The 26,389-nt window shown below is 50.0% G+C and overlaps 1 protein-coding gene across 5 annotated transcripts in view; it reads left to right on the top strand.

The window, feature by feature from the left end:
• Positions 1–26,389, top strand: part of NTRK3 (neurotrophic receptor tyrosine kinase 3) — a 222,041-nt gene that overhangs the window by 20,406 nt on the left and 175,246 nt on the right. For all 5 annotated transcript variants that reach the window (XM_086757138.1, XM_086757137.1, XM_086757141.1 and 2 more), the window contains 2 exons: positions 14,185–14,259; positions 15,618–15,689. In XM_086757138.1, the coding sequence (XP_086613264.1) occupies positions 14,185–14,259; positions 15,618–15,689 (147 nt within the window). The remainder of the gene's footprint in view (positions 1–14,184; positions 14,260–15,617; positions 15,690–26,389) is intronic.

Genomic DNA, 26,389 nt, shown 5'->3' with positions numbered 1-26,389 from the left:
CACTCAGGACGTGGCACTTCAGGATATGATTTAGTAGGCATGATGGTGTTAGGTTGACAGTCGGACTTGATGAGCTTAGAGGTCTTTTCCAGCCTTCATGATTATGTTATTTTGGGAAAGCATTCAGGATCTAGCAAGACTGAAGATGTGGATGGCTCCCAAGGCAGATGTGCCCCTTGCAGTTTGATGATGCAAATTGTTATTTAGACCTTTAATTAGGCTTGTGTACCTGTAAGGACTGGCAGGATCCAGCAATGCTCCATGCTGTGCTCGGATCCACCCGGGCACCAATAACATGTCAGCTCGACTGGATTTTCTGTAGTGCCTCACGGTGCTGTGGTGGTGCTGCCCATATGCTTCCCCCTTTGCAGGCAGGACTGAGAGCAGAGGGCAGGATGTGCTGCGTGACAGCTCTGGTGGGGGAGGATGGCGAAGCTTGGTGAGATCTGCATGCTGGCATAAATGTTGAATGGAGGAAAATGTCTCTAGGAAACAAATGGCTGGGGAAACATCTGTAGCCTGTTCATTGCCAAGGGTGCAATGATGTTGTGACAGGAGTTTCACATGTAGTGGTCCATGATGATTGCTGACAAGGGTTTGGTGATGTGGCTGTCCACCACACAGCTCAGAAACTCATTGCTGTGTCAGCAGGATGCATCAGGGTTAAACTGCCATTTATGAAGTGATCTCACGATGGGAATGGCTGGAGACAGCCCTCAGCAGTGGCAGACACCTGCCTTTGCATCCTGCAGCTGGGAGAGCTGCTGTCATTGCAAAAGGAGCTGCCATTTGTCATGAACTGGAGCTGGTGACAAGGTGATGGACACCAGCAGCTTGAATACAGCTACTCAGCATGGCTGGAGGCAGGAGGTGGTGTGCACGGGCTCCATACTGTTTACAGGGTGTCATGTCCTCTCTCCCAGATGGGTGGTGTGATGGAGACGGGTCCCTAGCACTTGCCCTACATCCAGGGTTAATGCCAGATGCGCTGCCTCTGCCAGCATGACAGTAGCACCTCGTGCACTAAGCGCTGCCGGCCTGCTGTCCACTCCTATGGAGAAGACACATTTCCCACCTAGCTGGTCTCTGGTGCCCAGGAACCTTGCTTCAAGCTCCAGTGGTAAAGGATGATCCGTTGCCTGCAAAGCCCCTGCCAGTGTTTTCAGCAAGGAATCCTCTCATGGTGTAAAATCTGAGTCGTCTGCAGCCACAGGACTCAGATGGGAGGGGGCAGCTCGGTGGGTGAAGGGGGGTCCATTGGGACACATAGCATTGCTCCACACGCTGGTCTCTTTGCCGCATGAGAAACATTCTTGCTCTGCTCTCCACCCCTCTTCACAGCATTTGGCTGTTGCCATTTGCACCTTGCTTATTAGCTTGCTATCAGAGGTGGGAGCAGAGGTGGGGCAGAAGCCTCCCCAGAGGGGTGCATTGAACCAGCAGCAGGGTCAATGACAGAGCTCAGCTCTGCTCCTGCTACCTTCATCTGTGGCCACCTCCTTCTCGCAGCAAGGGTATCGCTAGAGGCGATGGCGGCTTTTTGCTGTTTATAACCCTCTTGTCCCTTAGCCAGCGTGAGGATGTCTCATTTTTTTTTTTTTAACTCGTTTATCCCTAGGTGAATTGCAGGTCCCTGTGCTTGATTCCCAGACGGATCTCACTCACCTGTCACTGCCAAGTGCTGCTTTAAGCTCAGGGCATCTCCTGTGCAGCTTGAGATAACCTCCAGTGCAGCCAGTTCCCAGGCACTGGTCTCAACTGGGAGCCACAGGGAGTTCTGGCTGGTACTGCTATGCTCCACCCATACTGATGAGACTATTTCCATAGCAACTACAGGCTTTTTCAAAGGGGAGATAGGGGAAAGATGTGAAAAACCAAAAACAACCCAGCTGAAAACCATCATGGGCAGAAGCTGTTGGTCCGTGTGTGGGCATTGCATATTGCTTCTCACCCGGGAAAGGTTCCCTGTCTCTGTGTATTTGTGTGGGACCTTGTGGCCAGGCAGCCTGCAAGCAGCCCTGATGCTCTTGCCACCTGAAATACGGAAGCTGGAGCTGGTGCCTGCACCGTGCTGCTTGGGAGGGCTGGGATGCCCTTGTGGGGCAGCCGTGCTGGGGCTTTGGGGCTGGGGGAGGGGCAGGAGCGTGTGGGGCCGTGCTGCATGGAGGCGACGTGATGCGGCTCTCAGTGGCGCGGAGGATGCTGCAGCTGCCGGTGCATGGGGTGATTTCCCAAGCTGGTGGCATTGCTATGCTTGTTGCTGGTGAGGTGATTCCAGCGGTGCTAAGGGCTGTGTCAGCTCGGGTGGGAGCTGGTGATGCCTTTCACCTGTCCCTGCTTTCCCACAGGGCCCAGAGCCCTGTGAGAGGAAGCTGCAGCTTCTGCCCGTGAGCATCCCAGCGCTGCTCTGGCTCCAAGCCCGGCGCTCCCCTCTGGTTCCATCCTGCTTCCTTCTCCTCTGCCTCCTGCCCTCGCTGGGAGCCAGGGAAACAGCTAGAAGGGCTGTAAACTATGCTTCTGGGGTGGAAAGCTTTGGGAATGCAGCACAGTGCATTCCTGGCACAGTGACCCTGTTTGTGCTGTCCCAGACGCTGAATCCAGGCATTGGCCTTGCAGCACGAGAGACTGGAGAGTGGCTTGACCCAGTGCTGTTGGGGGGTGTCTGTGGTTTGATGGTGTCTTGGGGTTCGGGGCTGTCAGTGGAGCTTTGGGCAGGTCTGCTGGTTGCCTAGCAAGCCCAAAGGTGTCTTGGTGGGCATCATGCAAGGCTGGTGTGGGGAGGCTGTGGTTGAGGGCATATTGGTGAGTTGGTGCCAACCATGTAGGCTGGTGACACCTGGTCCCAGCCCTCCTGCTGCAGAGGAGGAGGGAGTACGAAGGCAGCCCTTCTCTGTCCCATTGTCCCATTGCGATATCCGCAGAGGGAGAAGGAGCTGTTGTGCTGGAGGGCTGTCCCCCGCCAGCTGCCGTCCCCAGTAAGCCCCAGCCTGGCACGCGGCACAAAGTCTTGGGCCCCAGCTGCTGCTGGCTGCGAGCGAGCCAGTGTGCTCCCCGGTGGGCTGCCTGGGGCTGGCGGCAGACAATGTCTGTATTCTTTGTGTGGAATGAGCTTCCCTTCACTGGTAACCCTCTGGGCTCGTGTAGTTTGCTCTGAGGTTGGGCTGGCACTGGAACCCTCCTGGCTCTCCAGCTGCCCAGGAGCAGAAACAAAGTTTGAGTGATTCTTTGGAAAAAAGTAAAAATCCAACAACAACAAAATCTTCCTGGAAGGACTTTATCTGATGATCTGCTTTCTGGCCTTGAAACTGCTCCATGACCCTAATCAGTGCCAAAAAGATGTGTCCCGTTAAATACATCTTCAGCCCAAGTTGTGAAAGGGCAGGTGCTGTCAGGGGATGCAACCTGGCTTCCTTGCTTGCTACCTCTCCGCAATTACAACTGAGCAGGACCTCTGGATCCCTCAAATGCTCTTGTGAGATTTTATACCTGTCATTTTAACGCCAGCCTACTAGGAGTGCTTCAGAAATAGGAGACTTGTTTGCAGGAGCACCAAGCTATCAGGCTCATCATGTCTATGCTCATGTCTCTTCCAAGGGGACATGGCCTTGGGCTATGGAGAGGGGCACGTGTGGGCTGCCACAGCTCAGCTGGGACTGGATGTCATTGCTTTTCAGTGCTGTGGCCTTAAACCTCCATGCAAACCCTCAAGCCCTGGTGATGAAGAACATCTTCAAATGGTGTGAGGAGAGCCTGCTAGTGAAGGGTGGGGATGCCAGTGCTGGGTTAATGAGTTGGCCAAGCTGCAGTAACTCCAGTTGTATGCTCTTGCCTTGCTCCTGGTGTAAAGCAAAATGTATTTGCCTACCAGCCAGTGCAGCTCAACAGCAGCACGCTTGGATAGCGTGAGCTTGAGGGTTTCACCCCACTTTTGGCCATAGTGAAGGAAGTGCCCATGGAGAGCAAAGGGCAGGGGCTTGGTTGAGGTGACTGGTTTTGGAATGCTGGCAAGTCCTGGCTGTGAGCGCAGTCTCTGTTGAAGTGCTGGGTGAGCAGAGGCTTTTCTGTAATTCAGTGATGCCTTTATCTAGAGGAACGGCAGACTGAGCTGTGATACAAGATAGAAACCATCCCCAGATTTGCTGTTTGCGTAGCTGGATCAGCTCAAACACAACAGCCTGGTTAGCAGCATCTCTGGCTGTCAGAGTGTCTTCTCCTATAACATTTTTACAAGGTGCTTTTTTTTTTTTTCCACATTTATATGAACAAAGTAGAACATTGGGAGAGGAGCTTTTAAAGTGTCTGTTCCCTCTCTGCTCTCCTTTCTTTCCTTCTCTGCCTATGTCATGTTTATAGGTGTGCTGGTTAGCTTTTCCTTTTTGGAGCCAGCTGACTTCCCGCAAAATATCTGCTATTTTCGGAAGCCTAGAGCTCCGAATCACCACGTCTTGATGTGTGCATCCCCCTGCTCCTGAGTGATGCTTCTGCCCTTACACCTCTGCAATAGGAGTAAGTGGGTCTGTAGGAGAAGCTTGGGGAGGAAAAAGGGGGAGGGTTTTTTTTTCCTGGTTTGGGAGAAGGAGACTGAGCCCTCCTGGTGGGTGCTGGAGGAGCCCCTCCATTGCTGCTGGGGAGGATGGGCGGAGCTGGCTGTGATTTATTTACAAGCCTGGGGGCGGGGGTCATGGCAGTTGGCTCAAAATAAACTCCATGGAGCGCTTGCCTGGTCCTTTGGTTTTATGGGCAGCAGCTTGCGGGCTGGGCAGGCACATCTGCTGAGCCGTGAGGGTACCGGGGACCCTGGTAGATCTTGCAGGTTGGAGCCTCTCTGCTCGTGGCCATCCTGAGCAAAGCAGCTGGGATGCTGGCCTGTGGCCAGACCAGCTGGGCATTGCTGCCCGCTTGTTTGAGCTTCATAAACATCTGAGGAGCCAAAACGCTGGAGGATCAAAGTTCAGGCTCCTTGGGAGCTGTTTGGAAAAACAAACGCTTCGTGGGAGCGGGGTCTGAGTCCAAGAAAGATTGGCTCTACCCTCCACTTGTTCCGGCAGCAGCTTTCCTGGTGTTTGGGGTGTGTGGGAAAGCTGGAAATGGGATGAGCTGTGCTATGGGGGTGGTGAAGCTGCGGGAGAGTGGAGGAGGATAAAATGGGATGGGGGACTGAAGGAGGACACTGGATTCGGCTGCTAACGAGCTGTGACCATACAGAAGCAGAGGGACCCTTTGGCACCCGAGGTTTGTAGCTCCAAGCCCTGGTTTCCGTGCTGCTTTTGGGATCCAGGCACAGGAGCAGTGGGAAGGATGTGCCCGAAACTGTGCAGCTACATTGAAACAGGATTTGAGATGAAGCTGGTGTGGATGGAAAAAGCTCCTGAATTTAGGCTCCCGTGGAGGCTGCGGTTTTAGAAAGCGTGCTTGTGGGTTTGTGTGGGTGGGTGGCAGCAGGCAGGGCCAGGAAAGGCAGTGGGTCTGGATTAAGGGCTGCAGACCCCTCCCGCCATGGTGCCTGTGCAGCACCATCCTTGGCTTTCGAGTCTGCTCTTGCTGGACTCTCACGCCTGCCTCCTTATTCCCAGTGCGGTATATCACAATAACAGCCAGTTCGTGGGAGATTTTATTTTCTCCTTTTCCTCCTCCATCCATTTTCCTGTCTTCAAGCACAGCATGAAGTGCAATGCATGTGGCTGGCAACGCTCCCCTTCAGGTCTTAGCTGAGCTAATATGGTCCATCAGGACATCGTCTTGCCCATCACCAAGGTCCTGAGCCTTTTTGGGGGGCTCCTTTCCACCATATGCTCTTTGGCTCTACTCTGTAGTAAGAGTTATTCTTGCCAAGCTGAGCTCTAGTGATCCCATACCTTTAGTACATCTCCTTGTCTTTCTAATGTGTGTAGGCACTGTGCACTCCAGGAGACAAATGCAAATGCTCTGCCTTTGGAGCAGAGCTTGGCAGCTCTGCCTGTATTTTTATATATTTTTGTGTGTGTATATATATATATATATATATATTAATTTCTGAAAAGCCCCAGACCTATTTGGAGACGGAATGTGAGGGAATCTGACCTCCAGTTTGAAGTTACAGGGAGAGTTTAATAAGGCAGAATATGATTACTGAAGCTGATTTTGACCAGGGTGCTGCTTCCTCTCTAAAATGCCGTTTGATCTTTAAAGACTACAAAACGCTGCACGCTGCTGGCTCTCACTGCATATGAAATCCTATGGATAAAAGCATCCTTTCCTTTGGCATGGCAGGTGCCTGGGGAGTGCCTAAAAATGGGAGCTCTTTTTGTCTCCGGTGGCCCATGAAGCCTCACCTTGAGGTTTGCACTTGGTGTAAAACTTCCAGGGGAATTTTTCTTTTTTTTTTTTTTTTTTTTGCCTGTTTGGGTTGCCCTCTTGTTCCAGCCAGCTGCATGGCTGTTTTGGGGATACATTGTGATTTGACATGCATGGGTTGACACTGTTGTCCAGGACTCTGCAAGGGTCAATAGCGACAGGCGATGACCAGGAAAGAGATGGGGAGAGAGTCTGCAGCAGCTGAAAGGTGCTGCGATGGCAGGCAAGGAGCCATAGAGGGGTTCAAGGTCACCGTCCCCCCAACCCTGCTCCCGGTTCAGGAGATGTTGCGGCCCTTGAGAATTTCCTCCTGGAGCTTTTGCGCTGTTGCTAATGTCTGATAAATAAAGTTTCTTTAGCTCTGGGGTCATTTTGGGCACCTCAGTTCTTGCTCTGGACCCCAGTGCTGGTTTCTCCAAGCGCTAGCTGAGTAATAGTGATGGGATGTTAAGCAGAATATTTGTTGTGATGGCAGTTGCACTGGTGCCCGCAGCACTTTTTCAGCTCTGCTGTCCCACTTGCAGCTTTTTCTTCCTTTCTGAAAGCAAGTGACTGGGTATAACTCTTCCTGCACTGAAAAACCTTGGATGTAGTGTCCAATAACAGGAACATACTGCTTCCTCTGTGCTGCAGCAATCTGTCCATGTTGGGTCCAGGCAGCCTGCTGTCCTCTAGTAATACTGACACATTGTCCCTGGAAGGGATGCTTTCTGCTCCGTAAGTCACCAGCCAGAGCTGGTGTCGGATGTGGCGGCTGCTCCGGAGTGAGCTGGAGGCTTGCAGAGGTCATAGAGGGGAAATGGATGAACACGGGTGCGTGAGCGGGTCTCGTCCTCAGGGACAAAAGTGAAGGATGAGGCCCTGGTCGTGGTGGCACTGCTGTCTGTTTTATAAATGCAGGCACTTTCTCATTCTCCTTTAGGTACAGCTCCTCTGCATCCTTGTGGGTGCCAGGCAGCGTTGCTTAATAGTAGTGCCTGGAAAAAACATGTTTCAGCAGAGCTTAAAGCTGTTTCTCAGGGATTCTTCCACAGTAGGGTGTCTTCACATGGCAGTCTTGTTAGGGCAGCAGCAGCAGCTCTTCTGCACCTAGCAGTTGCTCGTAGCTGACCTGGGACCAGGCAGATGCTGTTGGGGTGAGCGTGAAGCTCGTCTGGGCTTGTCTGAAAGATGTCCCATGGGGGACATCATCTTCTGAATGCCTCATGCCCTGTGGGTTGCCGGGGACATCATCTTCTGAATGCCTCATGCCCTGTGGGTTGCCTGTGGTGTGTAGCAGTTGGGTTTCTCCAGGAAGGCTGCTGAGACACCACGCTGCTGTGGCTTGTGCAGGGCTGTATCATTCCCACACCCTCCCCAGCCAGTGAGGAGTCGGGGCTTTTTCCTTTTCCTAGCCTTTCTGGGGGGGCCAGCTTGGATTGTTGGGTTGGATGTGGCTGGACCCATGGGCTGTATCCCCAGAACATCCCCTGCAGCACCCACAAATCCCTACGTGGCCTCGGCAAGATCTGCTAATGCAGAGGGAGCTGTGTTCGCAGTGGTGTGCTTTATGATCATTACCTTGACAAATCACAATTACACTGTGGGGTTATGCTCATAATTGTTTCTGCAAAGCTGGATTTGCTTTCTCCCCCCCCTCCTTTTCCCACTGACCTCAAATTATCCTTAACGATGCAAACTTATCTGCCGCTGGGTGACTTTTCCATGTGCTTTTGGGAAGGGGAAGCCCATGCTTTAAATGGGGAAAATATTGCCCTCATAAGTCTCTATCCAGCTTCACTTTCCTTTAATGTTTAGTTACCAATTCACTTTTATAACTTCCATATTGAGGGAATCAAGTAATTTGTGCCTCTGGTTATTAAATGGATGCGATAAGTGCCTTATAATACTGTGAAAGATGGTTGATTCCTTTATGGCTTCCTCAGCCATGTGTGGGGTGCGAGGGATGGATACAAGCAGCCAGCAGTCCTTGCTGTAGCTGTGCTTTCCCCTGAGGTGTGGGACCTGCCCCAGTGCCGTGGATTTTCCAGCCTCCAGGGCTTCCCATGAACATCTGGAGCACCTCTGCTTGCAGGAGGCGGGTCTTACTTGTCAAGGGTTTTAGGAGACATCTTCTCTCTATTCCCCCCTTGCAATCAAATTCATATTTACGTGGTTTGGAGTTGGCGTGCCAGGAGGTTTGTTTATAATGCTAAACATATCAGGTAATTGAAAGCTAATGCTTCTGTCTGGATTGTGAGGTATAATACGACTGGATGACGAATCAATTTTCCTGTTGCCCTACAAGAGAGAGGAGTCGAATGCTCTGCTTGCCTTTCCGATATATAGGTATAATTGTGTGTGTGTAGGGGTGCTGCCTGCTTGCTGGAGCACAATTTATTCACTGCCCAGCATCCAAACATGAGTGGTGGCACTTGCACGGCATGGCTCTAACGGGGACGTGTCATCTGCAGTGAATGGAGCTGATGGCATCCTGACGAAAAGTCGCTCCTCTCTGGTCTGGGCTAGACGTAGATTTGGGTTGCCCATGTGTACACATGCTATATAATACTTGGCGCTTATCGAGTCCCTTTTTTAGCTATTGACCGCGGTGCTTGGAAAGCTGAGAGAGATTAGATAAATATTACCCTTGTTGTATGAGGAGGGTGAAGGAAGGCCAGACACATTAAGTAGCCTCAAGCTAATCACTTAATAAATTGGCATAAGAGGCTGTTTTTCACCTCTGCCTTGTGCACATGGGACAAAATGAGCCTGAGCATCTTTAAATCCCAGTGGATATTCTAGTTTCCCTTGCTGCGTTGACCCTGGACTGGAAGGGGAGCACACGGAGCTGTGCAGGTTTGCTCTGCGGTCTCAATAAGGTGACACCAGCCTGTGTTGTCAAATACCTCCTTGCATGGTGAGCTGGGAATGAAAGAACCCACTGTTCCTTCACATTTGGTGGCTACTGGTCCCCTTCCAACAAGTGGGCAAGGTCTTGGCACTTCTGGAGATGAGCTGAAACCTAAACCCTGTGACTTGGTGATCATATAGTCAATGAGACAGCTGATCTCTCTCTGTGTGTCTGTGTGATGCGGGGGCAAAGATGCCTGCCACCTTACTGGCTTCAGATGGTGCCCTGGGATCTGTGAGTGAGACAAGGATGCTTGTGAGCTGTGGAGCTGGCAAACGGGACTTCATGCTTCATGAGTTTGTTCTTGACTAGGACACAGCATGCAAGACCATTTTTCTGACTTCAGTGGTCTATGAGGCTTTCAACAGATTGTAAAGGTATGGCTGTTGGTACATGGAGGCTGAGAAACTATGCACGGTTGACCTCCTGAAGTTAGCATTTGTCAGGATAACTCCATATCTTTGGAAAGGTGACTTATCTCCTCAGCAGAGACATGACTTCATGGTGAGAGGTTAATATGCTGCTGCATTACATCTTGAGTGGTTTGTTTTTCTGGAGAAGACACAGTATGGCCCAGCTGTAGCAGGAAGAGCTGGGTAAAGGAGAAGTGGTGGTGTGAGGTGTTGCAAGAAGAGATAACTGCTGAGGTTCCTTGGAGGTGATGTTGGCTCCTGCTTTTGTTGAGGACACTGTCACAAAAGGCAGGAGCGTGTTTGTGGACTTCGCTGCTGGCACAGTGGGAGCATAGAGTGGGATGGGGATGGCCAAGGGGAAGAGCTGCAGCATCAAAACCAAGATGAGAGTCTGTAATGCAAAGCAGGATGAATGTGAGTGTAACGGAGACTTTTGCTGCCAGCTAAGAAATCATGTCAGTTGGAAATGACCTGGTGGGTAGAAGTGCCTGATACAGTGCATGGTTATGGGGTGAAAACAAGCCACCATGCTGATGGGACTGTGAGAAAGGCTGGTATGATCTCAGGCTGCAAGTCAAGGTGTTTCCAGTGTAACTGGGGCATTGCTCATGCTGCTGTACAAGTGAGACATCCTGGAGACTGCTCTGTGTTTCTGGTCACTCTTATTCAAGAAAAAGGGACTTAAATAGGCTGATGAATAAAACAGAATCGTTGTCCATCACAGTGGTCTGACTTGCATAGGTCACCTGAGTGCCAGTTGTGCTGGGTCTGAAACCAGAAGCAAAATAACCTCTCCGCCAGGACTCTGCCTCAGCAATATATCTGCATCACTTCTGGGATTTGAGTTAGTGTCTCTTCAAGGCACTTGAGACAATTTGCCTTGCACTTCACTGCTTGGTACAGACACGCTGCTTTAGAAGAGCTGGCCTCGTGGAACTCAGAAATGATAGGTGGGTGGGTCTGGCTCTCATTTGTGAAGGAGGGAGGAGGAAATGCTGGGGAAGGAAAAGAGCTGCTTAAGCAAAGACAGTTTTGACACAAGAGAAAATGGGATATAAAATGCTTGTGGGTAAGAAATGAGAAGAGCAGGAGAGCTCTGGCACAGCATTTCAGCGTAAGTTGGGATGGCAGAGCCCAAGCTACTCCTATGGTGGACTTTGATATGTATAAAGGCAACCCTGTAGCGTGAGGAGACCTGGACCAGCAGGACCCTCCAAACAGACAAGAAGTATGAGAAAAAAGCAAGTATTTAAACAAACAACCACTTCCCTCTCTGCACCGTGCCCCCTCAAAAGTGAGCAATCTCATCTGTGTTAGCGATGCATCTTGTATGGTCTTGATTAGAAGCTGGAAATGAGTTTAGGTGGATCTGTATATATGAACACTTCAGGATTTGTGAAGTATAGTATTGGTCTTGAAGCTACTGCCTCTTGCAGGAGAGCAGCTTACCTTAGCAATAACAGAGGAATGCCACAGGAATATGTATTTAGAGACATTTGCAGGGAGGAGGGAGTAACCCGCTGACAGTAATTCAGACCTCAAAGCCTGACTGCAGGGACCAGGGCAGGGCTGGGAGTTGTCACATCTGTATTTGGTGTCAACCCAGTGCCTTTGTTCCTGCCAGGTTAATGAACCAAGACAGAGGAGAAGGAAAGGTCTCAGTCTTCGTCAACAATTAAGAGGACATAAAATTTCTAGGGCAAGCAAAACCCTGAAAGGAAAAGAGGAAGAACTGAGATAGTGAAGGACATAAAGAGGGACTTAAGTTTTAGGTGTGAAGTTTCCTTACTTGGTTGGTTTGCTTTCCTGTGTAACCACTAGCCATTTCACAATCACAGCTTGAGTCCTTGAGCTTTCAGGATAAGATACATTTCTGTTTTGTTTTTAAAGTGGCTTCAGGCAAACCTAGCCGGCATGAAGTTGTACTATTCTTTCCAAAGCAACAGGGAACCGGATAAAATGGTTTTGCTGGTGTGTCTTTGTGGTGCCTGTGCACCAAGAACGATTTGCCACTTCTAGGAGCAAGGATGCAACTCCTGTTAAGTTGGAAAAATCAGAGAAGAAAAAGGAGGAAAAACCATTTCCGCGAGTCCATGAGAAGGGAAGTGTCTGTGTGGCTCAAAAGGACTCAAAGTCCCTTGCTGACCCATGCACCTAATTGAAGATGACGGTGTTTCCCTGTATTGCGCTCTACATAAAGCAGCTCTTGGGCTGGGGGATTATCCCATACGTAAGTGTGTGCGTGTGTATTGGTTCCCACTGTTGCTTCTCTTGTCTCTTCCTTCATGGGTGTTGTGTGTCTGTGTCAAATAACACACCAAAGCATTTCTGGCTCAGGAAGCCCATGGGCTTTGTTTGGGAGGCTGGAACACAGGTTGTGGAGTCGTATTTACAGTCTAGTGTAATGTCACTTCTGGGGGGCTTAGCCATGGGGCGGGGTGGGGGGGGGGATCTCCAAGACCTCTTACCTCAGTGCTGAGTCATCAGAAAATCGTGCCTGTGCATGTTGCTGGGGAAAAAACTCAGATCTTTTCCTACCTCTTCTAGAATGCTGCCCACATGGCTTTGAGTGTCGGGTCAAAAATAACCTTGACTTTTTTAAGCAAACACAATCAGTAAAACAAGAGCCAATCTGGCTGCCACCTTCATCCCAGCTGTGGTTGCTCCATAGCTCCCAGCTAGTGGCTGCTCCATCCCTCCCTGAAGGTCATTGCTCAGATGCTGTAGCTCCAGCGTGCCTGGCTGGTAGACCCACATCATCCCATTCCTGCTTCTTCCCATCATCTTTCTCTTGGAGGATCTTCTCATTTGGGTTGCAGGAGCTGCAGGTGGGAAATGTTTTCAGCTGGTGTTTCTAGCCTTGTTCAGCCCTGCAATCTTGTGACCCTGGATGTGAACTCGCAGTCCTGCCCTGTCTCAGCAGTGAGCTGTCAAATTTCTTGACTGACGCCTCCCAGTCTGTGCCTTGTTCTGCAAGTGTTTGCAGGGAATACGAAATGCCTGTAATAATGTCCTGTTTCTCATTCTGTCTGGGACACAGGCGATCCAAGCTGATGAGCAGGTCATTGAGGATGAACCATAACTTACACTGTCATGCAGCAGCCGGTTGGGAGCTTATGCTGCGTTCTCACGCTAACCCCTCGGGGTGTGCAGGCAATTATGGAACATGTGGAAAGCAGAGGTGACTCCTGCAGGTCTGTGCTTTTCTTGGATCTGCGTGGTGAGCGCAGAGAAATATGTTTAGGTTTAGACCAGGCTTTGTATTTTTCTTTCTTGAACTAGATGATATTTGGGGTATGGCTCAAATAAGTCCATATATTTCTGTCATGCCAATTCATCTGTTCTTGTGCAAGCACAAGGCGTAGTGAGTGCTGGAGGAGGAACGTATGGCCCCTGTGACTGGTCTGGAAGTGCTCAAAGGTCCCTCTTCTGCTTACCCTCTGCACCACCACATGAGGGCCTGCAACCTTCTTGCCTAGAAGGGATGGTTCTCAATGTTGGCTTATCACCCCAAACCTGTGTTACTTTGGGCTGAACCCAAAGCCAACTATTGTGTCAGGGCAGATGTGAGCTGGGGTGCACACTTTCAGAGAGGATCATCTCCACCTGCTCCCCAGCAAAGACCCTCTCAAATGTTTGTTCTTTCTGGTGGGAAGGTGGCCGAGTTCAGACTGAGAGAAAGCCTGAACCGGCCAAGGACCGCCTGGAAGATGAGAACTGAGCTCCCTCCCCATCAGGCAGTGTTGCAGCTTGTTAGTAGAGGCCAACCGGCCACACTGCTGCCAGCATCGCTCCTGCGCAGCTGATAACGGGATCCCGTTCTCTGGAGCTGTCGATCTGTCACCTTCCTGCAGCTCTAATATTTACTGAATAACAATCCCGTGGTGACAGATGTATTTCTGTTTTTGTTCTCTATAACATACCTGCCAGGGCGCCCCGGGCGACTGAGGAATTTATAATAAAGGCACCGTTTCGAAACCAGGTTTGGTGCTCTCCTGCCGGCAGCCCTTCCAACCAGCAAAGACTAGGACCTTGTTTGCCAACCCCAGTAAGAGACTGGATAGATATGACTTTTTTTTTTCCCATTTAGCCTCCAAGCTTTTGTTGAGAGGTTTTATTTGCTTTCACTTCTTTTGTGTGAGCTGTCTCAATCATGTCTTTGTTTCAGCGATGTGTGCAGAGAGGGACAATGACTTGGCCAAGGATGTTCAATGGGTTGGTTGTGTGTTCCACACTTGAAACTGTAGGTAAAACCATGTTATTCAGCTTTCTTGAAACGCTGAGAAAACAGAACGAAAAGCAGCATGAGAAACTGCTTGTTTTGGTAGCGTGGTGTGTGCTGTATGCATCTGAGGGTGCAGATGCTGAAGCCTGAGCAGGTCTAATCCCCAGAGCTGTTGCAAGAAGGTTTTGGCTGAAGGAATATGGGAAGAGGTGTGGGGCTGGCTGGTAGGGCATGAGGTGCGTGGGCTGTGTGCTGTCCCCTGTGGAGGCAGAGGGACGATCTGGTTGTGCCACTCCTCAGCCTTTCCTTCTTCTCCACAGACATATAGAGAACTGGAAGAACTTGCAGACGCTGAATGCTGTCGACATGGAGCTGTACACAGGACTCCAGAGGCTGTGAGTATGTCCTGCGCATCAGGGAGGAGAAGAGCACTGGGCAGCCCGTTCCTTCTAGCAAAGACCTGCAGGTTCCCTCCATCCCCAGTCTCGACACTGTGGTGTTCAGAGCCTGTTTAAGCTACTGGTTCTGCTGTATTTTGCCACGAGACTCTGCAAAATGGAAATGAAGTGCTTTTTGGCCCTTGCTGTGTCTGAGAGAAGAAAGATTGCTAGCTCCTGATAGGTCTGTTAACGCACATTAGCCCTGACCTCTCTTCTCCCCTTGTGTTCTTGTTCTGAGCTTGTGGGTTGTACTGAATCATTTCAGCCCCACAATGTGAAATTCCAGCTGTCTCCGCTGATCCCCCAGTGCCGGACTGTTGGTCCTCATTTAGTGCAGTTGCTGTCACAGCAGTACTGCACGATAAGGGAATTGCATCTCCCTGCACGACCCTCTAAGCACTGGGAGAGGTCAACAGTGTGCGTCATGGAGGGGAAACTGAGGTCCGTGAGATTGAAGGGACTTGTCAGGCGCTTGGGAAGCCTGGCCGAGTGAGGATACCACCCAGTCTCTCAATTCCCACTCCTGGAGCTGGGAGTGCTCTGGGTGCTGCTTGTGTGACATGCACAGTGTTGCTTAGGGTTAAATGGAGACTCTGCTAATGTGTTTCACTGGCAACTTGACAGTAGGTGCAGCTTGCCCATGGGCTGGAGGAGAGGGGTACATTGCTGAGCACTCAACAACCAAACCCTAGCAAGCTCTACTTTTAACACACATGCACACACACACACCCTCCTTGTAAGCAGGCTGGCTACTGTTCTCTTCTCACCTAAGAAAGCAGCTATTGAGTTGGACATACTTTTATCTGCAGCAGATATTGATAAATCCTGGTCATAGTGCTGATAGAGCTTCTCCAAAACAGGGTGGGAAGAGGATTCCCACTTCAGTGTCTGTAACCGCCTACGCAAAATACTCGCCCCTCCTTATCAGAGCTGCAAGGAGAGGGGTTTTCTCTCAGGTTTGAAGGAGGGGAGGTGGCAGTGCTGGTGAGGGTTAGGTTTGCTGTGGGGCCGGGCAGTGCTGCTTGTGAAGATGGAGGGAGAGGAGTAGGAGATGCTCCAGGCCACCCCAACAAGCCTTGTTGGGTGACGGGGGAGAGCCTCTCCCAGCAGCCTCTGTGTGCTCAGCCTGTGCTGTCACCATATCAGATGGAACTGAAAAGCCCAATTTCCTCTTTGCTTGTAACTCACAGAGGCTCTCTGGGGAGAGATGTGCCTCTCGGGGAGGGAATTGAGTGCTCCCAGTGCTGATCGCGGGGGTTTTAGAGCAGTTTTCCACCTTGACTCCATTGCTGCCCTTCCGCATGTCTTTGCAGGACAATCAGGAACTCAGGACTACGAAACATCCAGCCACGCGCCTTCGCCAAGAACCCTCACCTGCGCTACATGTGAGTGTCGTCGCCTCCTGCCACCTTTTCCCTCTGCTCCCTGTGGAAAGGGATCCCTAAAGCACCTGTCCAGGCTGGCAATGGGGATGCTGATGGAGAAAGGGAGGAAGAGGTGGTAAAGGAGGGGAGAAGGAAAAGTGAAGGTGCAGGGATGTGCAATGGCGCCAGCGCAGGATGGGGCGAGCTCCTAACGGGCAGATGGTGGGTTTCAGTGTCCAATAACCGGCCCAACATTTCCCTGGCGCACATTTTCCTTTCTACAGAATTTGGGGGGCAAGCTGCATGCTCCAGCAGCACACAGCTGGAGCCTGCCCAATTCGTTAGCTTTTAACCAAAAGACAATTTTCTGGCACAAATCCTGGGGCATGGGGCTTCCTGCTCTGCTCCTGATTATTGCCTTCTTAACCTGGCATCTGCAGTGGGCCTGGGGTAGGGACATTTTGTGCCAGAGAGACTGGATGCCTGTTATCATGGGACATTGTGTAAGCGTCCAGCTGCTGGGGCATCGTTAGCCACCAGCTACAGTCTTCCAGGGAATTCCTGCATCCTTGAGCCAAGGGCACTGCTTTCTTTTCTGGACATGTACTTACTTTTCCCAAGGAGATAAAGGAAAGCCTGATTTTCAGGCCAGCATGCGAGGCACTCCATGGACTTGAAATATTTTGTCAAAGTGACTGTCCGAGATCAAACCTCTCTTAGCTCCAGTATAGATATAAAAGGTGAAAAGGGGTTGGTGAGAGGCCCTGGCCTTGGGCACGAGCTGATGGGCTGGATGGAGAGTGTGTGTGACCCTGCTTTTTGGAAGCCAAAGCTAGTGTCTTCTTCTATGAAAAACGGCCGTAGTGTGGATCTGCTTGAGCCCGCAGATGCATGTGGCCATTGATATGGGCATGTTCCTGGCGGATGGAGATAGATGAAACCTGCAGCGTAGGATAGATTTGTCTTTTGATGTCTGCTCAGAGATGACGTGAACAAACCCCAAAAGCTTCCTTTTCGGAAAACCAGTTACAGTTGCTAAGTGACGGTAAAGTACTTGCTAAATTGGAGATCTGCAGTACCAAAGGGCATGGGTAGTTAAGGGCGTTGTGAACAAGCACAGAGGCTTTTTGAGTCTAAATAAGTGCTTATTTTGTCATCACAAACCCTCCTTAATGCTGACCACTAGGATTTTCCTGATTTCTGCACTTTTTAATTTTGATTTGTAGTGTTTGTTTAGTGTTTTCTGTAGTTGGTTGTTACTTGGAAGCATTCTCTCTGAATACTTTTCCCAATTGATTTTTTGGTGGGGGTTTTGTCAATTGTGCAGTTGCTGTTCATGTGTCTAGCAGATAAAATGAATAACACCTGACTCCTGATGAAATTAGTTTGGATATTGTAAGAGTTTAGAAAGCCCCATATACTGGTTTTGAGGCTGAATGTGTTGTTAATGTGGACACATGTAATTGTTGCTTCTTTTTCCAAAAGTGTTTGTTTTTGTCTTTTGAGATTACTTTTGAGATGGAAAAAAACTCCACATCCATCTTGTATCAAGAGCTAAGGTCGGTATATGGTGATGAAATATGTGTTTGTTTACTGCTTGGGCCATGTAAGATTGATCGTGTTCTTAACATCTTTCTTTCCTTGCCTTTTGGAGCTCGAGGCAAGTACGTGTATTACTTGGTTAGTGTTTCCCAGTGGGTTTTGATGATGTTCCTGGGACCCAGCAGCGTGGATGTTTGCAAGCTGGATGTCCCTCACGGCAGATGCCGGGTACCTGGGAATGGAGATGTGGTGCTTGCAGGGATGGCAGCTCCCTATTGCTCCCCAGAGGCTCTTGGGCCATGGTGCCACTGCTCCCTCCCAGCCGTGCTGCTTTTTCTGCGGCTGTCTCGCCCTGATGGGGGGGAACACAGTGGCTCCTGAGGCCTGGCAGGCACCTGGTGCCACCCAGGGTCCCCTCTGTGGCCATGGCACTGTGCAAGCACATCGGGGTGCCTCCTCGGCCGTTTCACAGCTGCTGCCTCCCAGAGAGCTTGACTTGCCGAAGGCCTGACATTTTCTGCAGCCGCTGCACGTAGAAGCCGGGGATAAAAGGATTAATGGAAATGTCACTCTGCTGTAAGACTTGGGCTGCTGTAACCAGGTACAGTAGCTGACAGGAGTGAGGGATACTGTCCCAATCCCCTTGCAGCAGGGCTGGCTGCAGCTGGATGGAGGTGGGACTGGGGACCACAGGATGGTGTGCTTTTGAGGCTTGAGTTGCTGTCACCGTGGTTTTGCTTCTGCTTTGCTGACTTTTTGGATGGTTGCAGGTGGACTGGAGCCAATAGACAGCAAATATGTCAGAGGGGCTCCCCTGCCAGGGAGGGCTGGCACAAGGTCGTGGGGACCCTGGGCTGGACCTTTGCAGGGTGTTACAATCTGAGTCTGAGGAGCCGCAGGCATTTTTCCCCTTGAAGGTTGTGTACAAATTGGGAGGACTCAAAAATTGCTTTTATTCCCCCTTCTTCCCCGTCCCGGATTAAATCCGAGCCTCCTGCTGAAGTGAGTTTTTTCTCAGTGCCTTTCATCAAAGTTTCCTTCTCTCAGATGGGCCAGATAGCTCTGCCTTCTCCCAGCAACTTCTATTTCTGGCCCTTCCTCACTGCACGCACTTGTCTGCAGACCCCAGCTGTGCAATCACAAGCAGATCACTTATCCCAGCTCTAATTGCGGGAGCTCAGGTTTGTGGGGGTTTATTTAAGATGATGGTTCTGGATGAGGTTTGGCTTGGTTTGTTCCCTTCCCCATCACAGAGTCAGGGAGGAAAGGTGAGAAACTCATGAAGGAGCTTTTCAGCATTCAGCTACCTGAGTGGTAGACTTCAAAGTGCAGCCTGGCAGGGTCATCATGCCTGTCCTTTAAGGTTTGAAATGAGCTGTGTAAGTGTAAGGAGCTTGAGACCAACTCAGTCAGTGGAGGAGCCATGGGTGACGGGGAGCCAGAGGTGTCGATCTAGAAATAGCTTTGGATCCCTCTCCTCTCTCCTTGAATGAGGGGAATTAGGGTTCTGTGGCTTGTCTGATTGTTGGTGCTGTGAAGCCTACCAGTGCTATGGAGGCAATTATCCAAAATATAATAGTGGGTTTTGCAATGTAGATCTACCTCTTCTGTTGGCAATTGGGCTGAGGCTGGTGGCACCCTCCAGACCAGGTACTGGTTGGATGTTGAATGGTGATGGTACTGGTCTAAACTGGGTGCCATCCAGTGTCTTTTTTTGCCCTCACTCTGGAGATAATCTTGCTAGGCGAAGTTGCCCTGGTGGGTTCTTGGCCCCGTTTCTGTGAAGCTTTAACAGCCCTTTGGCTAATATGGGCATGGTCCTGGAGAACACCATGCACTGAATGTGAGGACCAGCAGATATAGACCATGGGAAACTGAGCCCTTATAGCCAAGATCTGGGGAAGTTACTGTTAGCAGGTGATGCAGGTGAATGTATGAAATGCTTGGTGTTGACAGAAAACATCAGTCTTTGGCTTGAGGCTATACAAGCAAGCTTTGGGATTATATGGTTCCTGAATCTGAGACATAAGAACCAACTTGAATACATATTTACTATGTCACTGTGTTTAGCACAGCTTGTTGAGGAAAAGGTTTTGTATACTCTCACTCTCCCTGTCCTTCTCCTAATAACACTGGAATGCTCCGACCAATTTATTTGAACTTGATAGATTACGAGTCATGAAGATACCAAGTTCCTACACATATCGTGAAAATGGGCAGGGGAATAGTAACGAGAGTTTGTTGTAGTGCCTTGTAGGGAACAATGCATTATCATCACAGTTCTCATTAGGCACTGAGCAGTCCACAGGAGAGCTCAGTTTCACAGTGCTGCTGGCCAAAGCATCCAGCCTTCTCTGGCTGTGGGACAGTACAGCTACGCGTGTAGGAGAGGAGGCTCCCAGCAGGTTGTGCCTAGAGCTAGAAAAACTGACATTTGCAGTGCCTGAGTCCCCCTTTACTGGGAAGCAGGCACTTAAGAGAATGATTCCCTCTAAATGCTTTCTTGGGCGGCTGTGTGTTCAGCCAGCCAGTCAGAAGACACTGCCTTGTATTTACAGAGGGTAATTCTGCACACCTTATTTATTGTGTAGTAAAGAAAACAAATTAAGGTTGTGTAATTATAGAGACAGGCACACTTTTAAATAAGTCTTAAGTAGTCAGATTTCTATTTAGAAAATTAATAATTACCATTTCTGTCTTCATTCAGAGGCTCTTCTTAAACTGTCTTCATGCTCTAAATGGGTTTGTGGGCTGGCTAAGATATAGCTCTTGTCAAAGGGTTCTCTCCCAGTGCTGCCTGCCAGAGCAAGGATGGGGTTGAGGACCAAGCTTTTTCTTCCAGTCTTCACCTAAGGGTCTTAAAGATGGAGACCTTGGATAAAGCCAGCATGGGCTTCAGGAGTGCTGTGTGCTGAGTGCAACTGTTTTTTGAGTATCGTATGGTCAGATCACCTTCTGCTCCACAGGCATTTTTTTTTTCTGTGTGATCCTGTCAGTCTTTGTCCCAAAATGAGGATTGAAGAGGAACTGGAATGTGCTGGCAGGGGTGTGCAGGGACCTGGTCTGCCTGGTGAAAGACTGAGCTGACTGATCTGTGGGCTTGTTTTCATAAGCAGACCTGAGCTGTGATTAATTTGGAGCCTCCCGGAACCTCCTCTGTAGATTGTGTTGTTTTAGAAGGATGGGGTTAGCTTCGGTGTCCTCGTTGGGTTCATGGCAGTTTTTCGGTGTCACATGAACTGGTACCCTTGTATTGGGTGCAGTTTGTAGCTTTGATGTGGCAGTTCTCACAGATGTGTTATGGCTTTTTTTTTTTCAGGCTTTGATAAGAGAGACTGGGCTGCATCCCCTCAAAATTGAGGTGGCTGAGGCAGTCCAAGGTTGATAAGTCCCTCTCTGCCTTCTTCAGCGCTGTTTCAGGACAGCACTTGAAGCCCTCCAGCAACTGAGGTTCGCGTGCTTTCAAAGGGCTGCAGGCAACCATCTTGCAAGGCTGGCAAGGTTCACCTTCTTTGTTCTGTAGGTCTGAGAGCTTGATTGAGATCTTACAGTAAATAAAGACATAAACAAAGTATCAGCCTCTGAAATACTGCAAATACAGCACAGTTCCCTCTTGGTCATGGCTTGAAGGTCATTTTCCCCTGCTCTGTAGTTAATGATCTGTTCCTTCCTCTAAAAGACTGATTCTTGTGTACAAAGCAGAGTTAAACTCTATTTTGCTCTTTTCCTGTAACCAGCTCCAGGCCCTGTGACTACCTGCAACCCTTTACTTCATTCTGGATGTCCTTACCCTTCCTCCTCCTTCCTGATGGTTTCTCCATGCTTTGTCCTTTCATCACTGCGCTGCTGTCATACCCATCCTGGCAGTCTCCTCCTAACCCAAACTGTCATGTGTTAATTGCTCTTGATTTCCTACCCATACTCTCTAGTCAGTGCAGCCTAACGAGTCTGTGTGTACCAGCTGGGGCACTGTAAATGACTGTATGTGAGCTCTTAGCTCACTGCGAGGGAGAAGTAAAAATGCATTTGCCTAAACCAGTTTCTTGATAGTTTAATGTTTTTTATTCTGTATTTCCGAAGGACTAAATAAGAACTGAATTTCTCCATTAATATATGCAAAGTAAGAAGTATGGGAAAGATTTAAAGAGCCTTTAATTTCCATTAGGTGAATGTTCCTTTGCTATCCCTAATCAGGCTGGCAGCTTGGGTACCCTTTGATTCCCATTTGTACTCTAAGGATGCTCCTGCTCCAGCCCCTTCTAGGTAGGAGCAAGCCTCTGTGCTGCGATTTACTCAGGCGGATATTTTTGCCCATGTGTCTCTAGTTCTTCTATAAAATGCTAGGCATGCTTATAGCACAGTCACTAAAATAAACATCAGTAACATCTCCCCTGCTTCCATAAACTTTCCTGTTCTGTCTCCATCTGCTTTGTCCCCTGGATGCTGGTGTAGCGCAGGTCCTTGCTGATATGCTAATCAGCAGCAGTGATTTGATGGCATGTATATTCCTAGTCCTTACCACAGGTGATGGATAGCAGTTAACTGCAGCTGTTCCTTTTTCCGCAGCAGCAGAGGTAGGTCCTGTGTTTTACGAGCAGTTGTGCACAAGGCCAGAGGAGAAACCGGTTTTGTGCAGGACTGGGGCTTTCCTTCAGACTGGGTTGAAATCATTTGACCTGCATTTAGAGGACTGGGTAACTAATTCCTGGCTGCAGGCTGCTTCGCTCGGCTGTGGAGAAGGTTTATTGTATTGTGAGTTTGTGACTGATGTACTCTAGTGGGACCTGAGAGAGAGAGTTTCCAACTCAAGGACTGTGCACCTTGCAGCAAGACTTGTCCTGCCTTGGTTCCCCATTTGAAAACCTGGAATAAGAGCATTTGTTTTCTCTGCTTGTATTTGATCTATTTGTAGCATTACACCCTGGATGGTTTCTAGTGAAACCTGGCCTTGAATTGTGGATGCTGTTGCAATAAAAGATGAGTTATAATAATGCTGTCACAAGTATTTGTTGCCTGCTCAGATTCTTATGTTAGGCCTGTCGCTCTGGTACCTGGCCTCTCAGGATTTTGCTGTGGCTTTGTCTCTCCTTCCTTCCTTTGAAATGTTGAGATGTTTCCAGCTGCATTGTGTGGTTATGAGACTTATTTTCCTTCCTGAAGTTTGATCAGTTGTCTTCTAGCAGACGTGTAAAATGGGCAATAGTGGTTTTGCAAAGGTCCTGTTTTCTCCCATCCTCTCATTAAAAAAAAAAAAATCCTGCAGACAGTGTTTGGGATGCTTTGAATGAGGCTGCCCTGCTGTTCCTATGTAGGAGCAGGGCAGGGTGGTGTTTTTTTTTTTTTTCAACCTTGTTTCAGGATTGGGATAAAGTAAGAATTTTAGACAAGTTGAGGTTTTTGAGGGGCTTATCCTCTGTGACTTAGTCCTTGTGCAACAACGACCTGATGGATGTCTTGTTGTGAGCTTCCCCTCAAAGAGCACCCAAACATTCCTCTCGGATGTGATCCTGAAGCTGAAGTGTAGTTGTGTCTTGGTTAAATCTGACCACATCTGTGAGATCACCAGCCGCACAGAATGAGCTGATTTCTGGAGAGTTGGGCATGACAAGGATTGAATCTTGTTTCTAGGCTTCTGAGGTCACTGCAGCATGGAGGTACTCCAGAAACAGCCTCTGCCTGTCCCTTTTGCTTGCTCCCCAAACGCTGTGGTTCGATTGATTAGATGTGCTGCAAAGCATGTCTTACCTGCCTGTGTCAGCATAAGATGAACTGCACAAGGAGGAAGACCCTCCCCAACAGAGGGACCTGAGGACATGGAAACCTCCTTGGAAGTTGCTGGGGCAGAGAGTTAACAATCATGGCAGGATGAGGGAAAGTTAAGTGACCTAAAAAGTTATCTCACCTGGGATTTTTCTTTCCATGATACTGGTTTACTAACAGTATGATTGCAGGGCTGATTTTCCCTTTTTGATGTACAGGCAATAAGCACTAGGGCAGAAAAATAGAAACATTAAAATAATATGTTATTTGAGCAATAAGATACGACAGGGCATGAATGATGGGACATTAATTCATGATGGTGTGCGACTAGGCAAGAATTTAACTGTCATAGGTTAGGCAGTCGCGTGTTTTATTGGAATTATAAAATTTTATTAGAAAACTGGTTGAGGGGGTGGGGTTTCCCACCACCTCCCCTCCTCTCATTTGTATCTGTGAAGGGATGAGCTGTGGATTATGTCAGATGCAGGAGACTGTGAGATATTTATAAGGTACTGTAAGAGCCTGAGTTTTGTCTTCCTCAGGAGCTGTAGGTAACCGTGTCCGTAGACTTGTTAGTGACTGAGGATGAGTGTGTTTCACGTCTGCTCTCCTCCAGCATTCCGTGAGGCTTTCCCGGGGCTTCTCCCCAGGCAGCCGTGCAGGTGCCCATGAGTGTCCCGTGGGGTGGGAGCAGCAGCGTCCGCCCCGCGGGGCTTCGCTTCAGCACCACGGACAGTGCCGGCAGCAGGCTCCCTCCTGCCCTGCCTGTGCCCCCGGCCCCTCCTCATCCTCCCAGCCTGCACCCCTGGCCTCCTAGTTTCCAACCCAGATGCCGATCTGGCTGCCCGCAGCTGAGCTTCTCAGCCTCTGACCCAGGCCTGGCCTTCCTTCCCTGCGACTCAGCCTCTCTGCCTCCCGCTCTCCGCATTTCCAGACCTCCCTGCCTCCAACCCAGTTCTCCAGCCTCCTGTCTTCTCTGTCTCCAGCTGGGCCTCCCTACTGCCAAATCAGTTCTGACCTCTCTGCCTGCAGCCTACAACCATCCCCAGCCACCCTGCCTGCAGCATGGGCCCTGGCCTCTAGCCTTGTCTGGGACTCTTTGCCCTCCCTGCCTCTGTTTGCAGCCTGGCCTCTGATCCAGCCTCCCTGCCTCTTGCTCAGTCCCTGCCTGCAGCTTGACCTCTCTGCCTGCAGCCCCTGCACCCTTTGCCCAGCTCTTGGAGCAGCATCCTTCCCCTTCCAGCCCCAGCCAGGCACCCAGGGGCTGTGCACACCTGGCTGCAGGTGCCAGCTGGATGAAGCCACCAGATGTGAGCCCATCTGAGGGGTGACTAGCCTGGTTTCCCTGCTAGCAGTGCCTTTATTCTTCCATCTCATGCTATGAAGCCAGCCTGCTGAGATGCCTGTTTGACAGATGCAATACAAACTTTCTGAACTGCAGTGGCTCCTGGCACTGGCTTTGTTCCACAGTGTGAATGGAGTCATCTTGCAGCACTGCTACCCGGCTGCTGTCTGTGGGTTTCTCACATGAGTAGCTCTCTAGGAGAACTGCCATCCAACTTCACGGCAACCGCAACCCGTGGGCTTTGGCTAAATGTTTGTTGTATCCACTTGTGCATGTTGATAATTGTGGGTAATTTGCTGTCTCAGAATAATGAAGGAATGCCTGCTGCAGACTGAAGAGCTTGGTGCTTCACGGTGATTAGTCTTTTCATTTGAAAATATTCCTCACAGTGACCAATATTTGAAGATAAAGGGTGGGTGAAAAATACTCCTCCTTTTTCAGTACATTATGTATTGAGAAGAATAAGAAAATGTAACTGCTGTGTCCAGATATTCTTGTGGGTTTTTTTTGACAGAGCTAATTTTCAGAGACAAAACATGTTTCTGCTTTTGGAGTGGTTATAAGTGAGGAAGGTAGCAAGCAGGCTTCGCTGGACTCTGACTATAAAGTCACCAACAGTTCCCTGTTCCCCTCAGCCAAGCGCGCCTGCGGCTGTGATGAGACACATCATAGCATGGCGCAGGTGTAGCTGCAGGCAGGTCTCTGCTCGGAGCATTACTCCCTCCTGTGTGCTCAGCTGCTGCACACCAGGAGTGTTTCTGCCCAAAAGACTGCGTCCGTGCTCAGGTGTGCTCCCAGGCATCTGCTGCCTCCCTGCTCCGCATCCCCACCCCACGGGCCCATGGAGGGAAGCAGCAGCCTGGTGCGAGGCGGCTCCCTCCTTGATGCTGTCTGTCTCCAAAGCTGAGTGTTTTTCTCACCGTTTGATGAGGTGTAGCTGGAGTGCATCAGCCTCACCTCCTGCTGCGGCCAGGAGCCTCCGTGCAGCACGGGCGGTGGCAGCTGCCATCTCCGCTGCCATCTCCGCCCTTCGTTCCCTCTGTTCCCCACGCGTTCACCTCCCCGTGCCAGCCCGTCACCCCTGCGTGCTCCCCAGCTCCGCTCCCTCATGGTGCCCAGGCGCTGCTCCCAGACCCCCTGCGCTGTGGGTGCAGGCAGCCCTGCTCCCTGCTGAGGGCTGTAGGCTGATGGTAGGCTTTCTTTTCATTAGCTGGTGTAAACACAGCTCTTTGGCAGCAGCCTGCTTTTCTGAGCCCAGGAAGACCATTTTTCCTTTTATCTATAATTTAGTGCAGTGTCAAGCCACAGAAGTTTTAACGATAATAAGCAGCAGTGGAAATGTATTTATTTGCTGCGAAGGTGGGTTTCATTCCAGGGATGTGGGGCTGTTTTTTACGCTTCCCTTGCAAGAAATGTTGGCTGCTCAGGCAACCTCCCTTCCAGTGTGTTCAAGGAACCTCTCCTGCAAAGCTCACTGCTGCAGTTCCTGCTTGGCTTAGTGGCTTTCCAGCCGCTTTCCCACATGGGACCAGTGGGCCAAGTGAACTGGGAAAGGAGAAGCAAGGAAAATACAGTGAGGTGGGAGAATTCACGTGCTTGGTGTGGTGTATTGGGGGAAAAGGGAGGCATGACTTCCTCATCTTTCACTTTTTCCTGCTGCTGGGCATCTCTTGCATCTGCTTCCCAGACCAGCTTCTGTGATGGATTTGACTGCTGAGGAAAAGCAGGGAGGGGCTTTTTTTGGATTATATATAGCGCTTGCCTTCTGTCAGCCTATGAAGCTGGCAGTGGTGACTGGAGATTAAAAAGTGGATCCATGTCATATGGAAGGACCAGAGCTCCTTCCTGAAGTTCAGGGAGGCAGAGAGTGGAGCTTGGGGCTAGTCAAAGATGAGCAGGGGCTAGGATGTAGCTGGGGGAGGGATAGGGACCAGTCTGGAGAGAAAGAATTGCAAGAAAGGATTGGAGCAAGAAGTCATTGGAGAAGAAGGTTGAAATGGAGCAGAAAGGGGATGGGGTGTAGAAAATGGGATGGGGAAAATGGATCTGGAGAGAAGAGGGAGGGTTGGCTGGG

This window comes from Chlamydotis macqueenii, chromosome 12, assembly GCF_036417535.1.
Source record: "Chlamydotis macqueenii isolate bChlMac1 chromosome 12, bChlMac1.mat, whole genome shotgun sequence".
In the NCBI taxonomy this organism is placed as follows: Eukaryota; Metazoa; Chordata; class Aves; order Otidiformes; family Otididae; genus Chlamydotis; species Chlamydotis macqueenii.
Note: the sequence above shows the minus strand (reverse complement) of the source record. Positions and strands in the feature narration are given on the sequence as shown.